The sequence below is a fragment of the Ictalurus furcatus genome, chromosome 23 (assembly GCF_023375685.1).
Source record: "Ictalurus furcatus strain D&B chromosome 23, Billie_1.0, whole genome shotgun sequence".
NCBI classification, from domain to species: Eukaryota; Metazoa; Chordata; class Actinopteri; order Siluriformes; family Ictaluridae; genus Ictalurus; species Ictalurus furcatus.
The window spans coordinates 3,918,621-3,928,143 of NC_071277.1; the positions used below are offsets into that span (position 1 = coordinate 3,918,621).

Here is a 9,523-nt window from a genome sequence, read left to right on the forward strand (position 1 = left end):
GACCACGCCGATCAGAGCAGAAATGTTATTCGCGTAATAAATCAAGCTGATCACGAACATCATTAGACACACGAATACGATTTCATTTATTAATCTATATGATTTATTTCAACACCCATTATTTGATTTTCTGACAAGCTTTTCAGGTCCACACATCCATCGCATATTGACTCAGACCTCTGGAGGAAGCTGTATTGTGTTTTCAGACGTGTTTATATAATATATATTTCATGAAATATGATAACAGGAAAGTTTGGCATCATTATGAATACATTCAATGAATGTGTTGAAACAGAAACATTCGGAAAACTTTCCCCAGATCTGAACAAAGTTTTTCCCCCCAACAGACTCCCTCAACTCTACAGTATATACTGTCTCGCCGCAGATATTGATTTATTTGTGATCAAATTAGGGATGGGTGATACGGACGTACGACTAGATCACGATATTTTCAGGTATTTATTGCGATACCGATATCAGTGACGATATAAATACAGTACCGTTCACCACTGTTTTTGACTAAAAGTGACCGCTGGATGCAGTCTTGAGGTCCTCAGAAACCAGTTCCGGATTGTAGAGGTAGCTCCTTGTGTAGCGATAAACTCCTCCTCAGCTTCACGTCCGCCTTCCACCGTACCTGTTTCGCTCTGCACGTGAACCGCCAACGGGTCGCAGACCGTCGCACGCAGAAATGATAAATGGCGCACTCATATAGCGCTTTTATCCAAAGCGCTTTACATTGTGTCTCATTCACACACACACACACACTCACACACCAATGGTAGCAGAGCTGCCAGGCAAGGCGCTAACTTGCCATCGGGAGCAACTTGGGGTTCAGCGTCTTTCCCAAGGACACTTCGGCATGTGGAGTCACGTGGGCCGGGAATCGAACCGCCAACCCTACGATTAGTGGACAACCCACCTGATCCACAGCCGCCCCAGAAATACGTCATCAACTAGGCTTTAACGTTATCATCACGGGAAGACTTAATTCTTACTGTGGGGAGATTTTCTACCGGTATATCGCAAACGATAACATATCCGCCCATCCCTAGATCAAACTTCGCAAATGTACACATTATTACAGACATATATTCATTTTCTCCTTATTAATATTACTAATGAATAAAATGATAGTCACAATGATTTCACATCACATGAGCTTTAAGAAGCTCAGCGTAGTGATCTGGGCGAAATCTCTGAAGATACACGTGCATTTTCCCCTGAGTTTTCTTCTGACTGCAGAGACCTTCGGAGCCAAAGAGAGGAAGACAGAAATTGGTGTCGATACAAATGAATGATCATGTCAACACGCTAATACACAGGAATTAATGTGCAATTTTAAGCTCTATCCAGATCTATCTGACTGTGAATCAATCTGCCAAATGTATTCACAATTTTAATGAATGAATTACTCTATCTCGCATGACTATTATTAAAAGTATTATTCCTATTCTTATTGTATAGCCATGACACTGAGCAGCCTGTACTCTCTGACAGGTGTACTCCAACATAATGGTTATCTGATATACGGTCCGCTCCGAAACTATTGGAACGGCGAGGCCAATTCATTTGTTTTTGCTGTAGACGAGGCATTTGTTTTTGAGATCAAAAGATGAATATGAGAAGAGAGTTTACAAGTCCAGCATTTATTTCCTGGTATTTATATGTAGATGTGTTAAACCACATAGAACATAGCACCTTTTGTATCTGATCGTCCACTTGGTAGGCGAGCAAAAATACTGGAACATGTGACTGACAGGTGTTTCTTCTTACCCGGGTGTGTCCTGTTAGATTGACCGTTTAAACAATAAATAGCTCTGAACATCTACTCTTGCTTTTAGCCTTCGGTTTCATCTTTAAAAAGGATAAGCCGACGTGAAGATCAGAGAGCTGTGTATGGGAGAAAAACGAGCCATTTTGAAGCTGAGAAAAGCATTGCACCAACATTGGGCATGGCCAATATAACCATTTGGAATGTCCTGAAAAAGAAAGAAACCACTGGTGTACCTCCTGAAGAGGAGATTGAAGGGAGAAAGCCCCCAAAACAAACGACGACTGAAAGCGACTGAGAAAGGTAAAAGCCTGGAAAAGCGTCACAAGAGAAGAATCCAACAATTCTTCCAATGTTAACGAGTTGCAGTATTGATGCAGTTATTGCAAACAAGCGTTATGAAACCAAATATGAAGTGTATTTACTTTAACTTACTTCACGACTTATCTGTTCCTATACTTTTCATCGCTAAAAACCGGGTGTCGTAATACTAAACTCTCGTCTCATATCCATCTTTTGATCTGAAACCCAAATGTCTATGGTATACAGCACAACTAATTAACTGGCATTGCCATTCCAATAGTTTTGGAGGGGACTGTAGAATGTATGATATTCAACACACACAATATTATCATAACGTTCACTTCAAACTATCATCAGTAAAGTTAATGCAATTTCGCCTTGCTCTGGATTTCATTCTTGTATTAATAGTCATGGCTTGTAATAATATGTATAATAACAATTTTGGCACAACTATGCTCTTGACTACGGTTCCTTTACAGGTTATAATATATATATACACATAAAACATTCATTTTTCTGCAAACAGCATTGACAGTTCTGCCTGCCAAGTCGTTTAAACTTACTTTCATGTGGTGAATTTGTTCAAATAAAGGGAATTAGAAGACATCTGTCCTTACGCTGCCTTCCAAACAGGACAGTTCCCATAAATGCTGCCTCCCTACCTCCAGCAAGGAATTTTTTACCCACACCTTTAAGACAGCTATTGTTAGGCCTCTGCTGACGAGAAACAATCTTGATTCTTCTGTGCTCGGTAACTACAAAACTATCTCTAATCTTCTATTTCTCGGCAAAATAGTTGAAAAAGTTGTGTCCATACAGCTCGATAACTATCTCGACATCAATAATCTTAATCAGACATTTCAGTCTGGCTTTCGCTCCAACCATAGCACAGAAACTGCTCTTCTAAAAGTTTTTAATGATCTGCAACGATATAAGGACTCAGGTTATCTGTCAATTCTAGTTCTTTTAGATCTCAGTGCCGTCTTTGACACAGTCGACCACGGGATTCTGCTTGACCAACTGAAAAACTGCGTTGGCTTATCAGGCCTAGTCCTAGATTGGTTTAGATCCTACTTAAGTGGCCGGGAAGATTATGTCGCACTGGGTACATGCATCCCCAGTCATCGTGCGATATCTTGTGGTGTTCCCCAAGGCTAAATTTTGGGTCCTCTGTTATTTAACTTTTATATGCTGCTATTAGCTGGAATAATTACTCGATAGAACGTCTCCTTCCATCAGTATTCAGATGACACGTAACTCTATCTCACTTGCACCAGATGCCCACAAGTCGATTAGCACCCTTGTGAACTGCATACAGAGCATAAACTTGTGGATGTCACAGAACTTTCTGCACCTAAATAAAGATAAGACAGAGGTACTTTTTTTTTTTTTTATCAGAAATGGTGCGGTCAAGGCTAACGACTACGTTAAGAATTACGGAATCGTGTTTGACGGCGAGCTCAGTTGTAAAAAAAACATTAGCACTGTTTGTAAAATAGCATATTATCACCTTCGTAACATCTCTAAAGTACGTGATATTCTACCCCCCCACCCCCCAGGGATAGTGAGAAGATCTAACACGCATTTGTTACATCTAGAGTCGACTACTGCAACAGTGTTTTGCTTGGCCTACCAAAGAGCTCCATTAAACACTTACAAAGAGTTCAGAATGCAGCTGCAAGAATGCTGAATCATATCACTCTGGCACTTAAATCACTTCACTGGAAAATGATTATTATTCATTTTCAAATGTCTTCATGGTGGTGCTCCTCTTTGTAATAAGAAACTAAGAAACTTAGGTCCATAGGTTTTAGTGAAGCTGCTCTAAAATGGTTTGAAAACTATTTTTTTTTTTAGCGCATTCGATGTGTACGTTTAGACAATTATAGTTTCTATCAAGTAAAAAAAAGGAGGTCCTCAAGGATCCAGTTCAGCTCCCCTTTTGTTTTCGAATTTTTATCAACGATTCAGGCTTCGGATTGGATTCCGCTGATATACATCTGTATGCTGACGACACGATTGTTTATACTGCAGCGACATCTTTAAATCAAGTTCTACTGAACTTACAGAACGCACTCAATCTTATACAACTGTTATGTCACAGTTGAAATTGATTTTAAATTTTTTTAAAAAAGAGGACAAAATACATGATTTTTAGTCGTGCTCATTCTAAGGTAATGGATGTGGTCATTTCAACTTCAGACGGAACAACCATTGAAAGAGCTCTTATAAATACTTGGGTACATGGTTGGACGAAAAACTAGCTTTTAATGTACACATCGATAATCTGTTGAAGAAGCTTAAACCAAAATTGGGGTTCTTTTATCGTTTAAACAACGGCTTTCCTTATGAGGCTAGGAAGAAAAATAGTGGAGAGTACTTTTTTTAAAAATCTATAATTGATTATGGCGACCTTGTTTATATGCATGCGGCTTCATCTTTATTAAGAAGACTGGACTCTGTCTATCATGCAGGGTGACGCTTTGTTTGTAGTACAGATTCACGTACTCGTCACTGTATACTATATGAATCATTGGCATGGACATCTTTGCGTCATGGGAGGAAATTGCATATGTACACGTTCATCGCTAAGGCACTTCTAAATAAATTGTCCTCTTCTATTTCTAATCTCTTAACTTTTTATACAAATAGATCTCAATCACACATTCGGTTAAAAGTCCCAGAGGTATACTCAGAATTTGACAAACATGCTTTTTCTTTTCATGCTCCCTGGACCTGGGACGATCTGCAAAATGTAGTTACATTTAGTTAAGCTTTTGCAAAGGGTGTTTTTGGAGTCTTGTAAGCGCTTTTCTTGATTTTACTCTTATTAAGTGTTTTCTATGGGTATTGTTTTCGGTGGTTATCTCTGTGTGAAACTCGACGTGCTGCCGTCTTGACCGGGTCTCCCTGGAAGAAGAGATTGTGCTATCTCGATGGGATCTTCCTGGTTAAATAAAGGATAAATAATATGATCACTAAATATACTCCTGCTAGATCATTTAGGTCATCCAGCTGCAACCTGCTGGTTGTACCCAGAACACGGCTGAAAAGCGGGGAGTGGGCCTCTAGTCGCTACGGGCCTAAACTCTGACAACCGACGTGATTCAATTTGCACTTTTAAAAAGTATCTTAAAGCGCATTTGTTCACTGAAGCCTTTTCTCAAACCAGTTCATTTCCATACTCGATTTGATTTGTATCCCTTTAGTTATTCCATTTGATTTGCTTAGCCCTTTATTTCATTTTGCTCACTGTCATTTACTGCTTATTTTGACTTATTCTTTCTACTGATTTTATTTTCTTGTATCGATTGTATCGGGGTCTTCTGTAAAGCACTTTGTAAACACTGTTTTGAAAAGGTGCTATATAAATAAAGCTTTCCTCACTGACTGACTTCCTACCTAGGCAGCGTGCGTCTGCATGAAATGCAGTGGGAGTGACCGTAATGCATTGTTGATTATTACGGTGTATTGTATATTATCAACACAAGTCTATTACTCTCCAGTCACCTAATTTTTGAGCGGTCTTCTCTATATACTGCAACGCAGACGTCATCTCGTCCCCTTCTGAAACAAGAACTTCGATCTCTCCCACGCAGTAGCCAAAATCGGCCTGGTCCAGATCGACCCGGACTTTCCTGTCGTCCCCTTCGTATCCCAGAGCATAAGAACACCTGACGGTGGTGAACTCCGCAAAGCACTCCAGTTTCAAATCCTGCAGCCATTTTTCAAACTCAGCATGAACATCTTTAGATTGTTCTGTCTGTAAGGAGTCGGATGTGCGTTCTGTGTAAATGCCCAAGACAGCGATGAGTTCAGCTCTGATCTGAAGCACCTCTGTGATCTCTCTGTACTTAGTGCACATATCCTGTGCTCTTTTCTCTGCGTTCAAATGTGATGCCGTGGGCCGTTTTAGCTCCCAGGATCCTTCACGGTTTCTCAGCCAGAAATCCTTTCGGGTTAATGTGAAGTCTGCGGAGTCGAAGTACTGATCTTTAAACTCATTCTGACCCAAACATACAGCTAGGAGGAAAGAAGAGACAGGGAAAATATCAGTTCATGTTCCTACATCTGGTCAGCGATGGTCCTATGGTGACTGCTTTCAACTGATGGACAGGGTACAGGGGGGAGGGCGAATAAAATTGTGCAGTGGAAAAAAAAAAAAAAAGAATCCATCTAGCACCCTAAATGGTTGATTGGCTTGCCCTAATTACAGATTTAAAGTAAATTATTTATTTTAGTAAGTTAGTTATGCACATTTTGTGTACGCACTAATTCTGGGCTAAAACACAACTGTATTAATTTCAATCATGATACTTCTTTAAGATGCAGCCATTGTAAACAAAACCTGTAAAAAAAAAAAAAAAATGGTCAAATGAACTTTTTTTTTTTTTTTTAGATAAAAAAGTACTTTTAAAGGGTAACAGGAAATGAACTGCAGAAGCGGTGTAAGAGTTCAGTTATACAGTGAGAGAAGTCTTTTATATAGAATTTCATTTAAAGTGGACTTGTTAGAAGATAAGAATGTAGAAACATCATTCACCTCCTGTTGCTAACTTAGTGATTTTGTTGCTAGTTTTGACACTTTATTTAAAAAAAGAGAGAGAGAAAGAGAGAGAGAGGGAGAAACAGCTGGTTATACGAGTTGAGAGAGCAGGTTCAGTCGAATCAACACTGTGCAATTTGACCGAGTTGTTCTTGTATGAGCCAAAGTTCCCAACGACCAATCACTGATCACCATCATTTCTAACAAACAATCACTGATTACGATTGTTCTCAAAGATCAATCACCGATCACCAGTGCTCCCAACGACCAATCACTGATTATCATTGTTCACAATGATCAATCATCCATCCATTCATTTTCTGTACCGCTTATCCTAGACAGGGGCGTGGGGAGCCTGGAGTCTATGCCAGGGGACTCGGGCCACCAGGTGGGGGACACCCTGGACGGGTTGCCAACCCATCACAGGGCACAATCACACACACATTTATACATTACGGACAATTTAGAGATGCCAATCAGCCTACAAACCATGAGTACCTGGAGGAAACCCATGAAGCAAGGGGAGAACATGCAAACTCCGCAAACACTGGGCAGAAGAAGTGTGATTCGAACCCCCAACCCTGGAGACGTGAGGAAAACGTGCTAACAACGATCCATCATTGATCACCTTTTTTTTTTTCTTGGCCCACCCCCGCACTTTGTTCTTCATTTTAAAGTCTTCTTAGCAAAATTTACAAGTAATAAAAGGGAGTTATTCCACCTGTAGCCATTTCCTTCAGGTCTATTTTCCGACTCCTCCTTACCGCTAGCTCTTTTCTTGTGTGTTCTTTGTAGAAATTACAGTATCTGGCAACTTTATTTCTACAAAATAAAAAATACAATAAAAATTTGAAAAATTTTTTTACAAAATAAAAGTATTTCTACAGGAAAAAGGAAGTCATTTATTATTTTCCATTCTGACAGAAATACTAATCTATTCACCGTTCGAAAATCGTACTTCTCCATGAAACGTTTTGTTATGCAAATGAGAACGTGACACTTCACCTTACACGCAAACGAGTCTATGACGTCACTCGGCGACTTCTAGTCACTTATTATTTATTTATTTTAATTTATTTTATTGTATTTTTTTTTTTTTTTTGCATTCATTAGCTACTTTCCCCTGAACAGAATAGGCAACAGTCACCAATTTCATGCAAGGGTTTTTGTTTTTTTGTTTGATTTTTATTTAATTTTATTTTTCTCAATCTTTTCTAATTGAGCGCACACTGACGATGTTACTTATAAGTAAAGTTTTTATATTCCGTCATATCGCTATTCCGTCCCATCCTTACAAACCATAACAGCATTTAATCAGAAACCGAGTTGGGAATGAAACACACCTCCAATATCCTTCAGTTTCTCCAGGACTTGTGAGTCACACACAAACTTCCGCTCCACTTCCACGGACATTTCTCTCAAATAAACCAGACCCAAAAATCAATATGGAAATCAACAGTCATTTAAATTAATCACGAATACACTTGGACTTCGTTCATAAGAATGAAGTACTCACGCAGAGCTTTTACGCAACCCCATAATGCATTTCGGCAAGAATTTCAATATAAAAGTTCACACTTGATTATCTAATGAGTTGGACAAATGAAACGTCAGCCTTTCTGTTTGTGCATTTTGCAATATCTTTCACTTGCTCCAAAGCTCAACATTTGTGAAAATGAGTGGTAAGGCAAATAAACAAACAAACAAATAAATAAACAAACTTGTATGTATCCCATATTAAAATGTATTTTATATTAATAAAGGTTCATAACGGCTTTTGCCTTTGGTTTCTTTGCTTCTTCTAATATTGTTTGTGTCTCTCATGTGGGTGAACATTGTTCTCTCGCTTGTTAAAATGTTGAAGCATGGTAAAATATGTATTTGATAACACATTTAATTAAAAATAAAACCTCGCAAATTGTCGTCTTTGTGGCCAGTTGCATTTACACTCGAGACATAATAAAGCATCTATTTGGATATTTGATATTCAGATTCATGTCACTGGGTAACTATATAAAAAAAAATAAAAATAAAAAAAACATTTAAAAAAAAAACATGTATGTAAGCATGTTTGCATGTGCATATAAACAACAACAAAAAATACATGCAGAACAGAAAACAAATGAACAGGAACAGAGACATAAGCTAGAGGACAATTATCTATCTGTCTCTCTGTCTGTCTGTCTGTCTAGATCATACACAAACAAGCAGAAACATATAATAAAAAATATACATTATACATTGCATTATATATTACATTATACATGATACATAAATATACATTAATTCTGTGTGAATAAATAAATATACATTAATTCTGTGTGTAGTTAGGCTCTGCATGGAGCTTGTATTGTGCAACCCATGACATTAATAGTGTATTAGTACATTAGTACAGTATTAATCACAACGTTCTATTGTAACATGCAATACAATAGAAGACAATACAAAAGGTTTCATTCTACATAAATATTTATTTTAGTCTCCAATTAATGGTTTTGTTGTATACAAACAAGTAACAATAGCTGATACTGTAGAATATGTAAGGAATAAAAATCATCAGGGTGTGAGGTTACAGGAAAATAATAAAGGACTCGGTGTTGTAATATGACCTGTGATATAAACAAGCACATCCCAAAGTGTTTTGTTCCTCTTATACTATAGCCATTTGCCAATAATTACAATTTTACATTTAGTGATGAACGGGGGGGTGCGGTGGCTTTGTGGTTAGACTGTTTGCCTCGTACCTCTGGGGTTGGAGGTTCGAATCCCGCATCTGTCCTGTGTGTGGAGCTTGCATGTTCTCCTTGTGCTTCAGGGATTTCCTCTGGGTACTCTGGTTTCCTACCCCAGTCTAAACACATGTGCTGTAGGCTGAATGGCACTTCCAAATTGTCTGTAGT

The 9,523-nt window shown here is 38.4% G+C and overlaps 1 protein-coding gene across 2 annotated transcripts; it reads right to left on the bottom strand.

Moving 5' to 3' along the window:
• Positions 1–61: 61 nt before the first annotated feature.
• Positions 62–8,804, bottom strand: thtpa (thiamine triphosphatase). Of its 2 annotated transcripts, none has more exons than XM_053611800.1 (3): positions 7,345–7,395; positions 5,588–6,100; positions 62–1,249 (listed from the first exon to the last, which is right to left on the bottom strand). In XM_053611800.1, exons 1-3 carry the CDS (start codon positions 7,352–7,354, stop codon positions 1,149–1,151), a joined length of 624 nt encoding a protein of 207 aa, XP_053467775.1. In that variant the 5' UTR covers positions 7,355–7,395; the 3' UTR covers positions 62–1,148. The 2 variants fall into 2 exon arrangements, with proteins under 2 accessions (XP_053467775.1, XP_053467774.1); XM_053611799.1 differs by lacking the exon at positions 7,345–7,395 and adding an exon at positions 7,967–8,804 and having other exon boundaries at positions 71–1,249.
• Positions 8,805–9,523: the final 719 nt, after the last annotated feature.

Coding starts and splice junctions, on each gene's coding strand:
- thtpa (XM_053611799.1), bottom strand. CDS start 8,036: ATGTCCGTGGAAGTGGAGCGGAAGTTTGTGTGTGACTCACAAGTCCTG. Junction 6,101..7,966: donor GAAACTGAAGGATATTGGAG/GTGTGTTTCATT, acceptor CTTTCCTCCTAG/CTGTATGTTTGGGTCAGAAT. Junction 1,250..5,587: donor GAAGACCGCTCAAAAATTAG/GTGACTGGAGAG, acceptor TTGGCTCCGAAG/GTCTCTGCAGTCAGAAGAAA.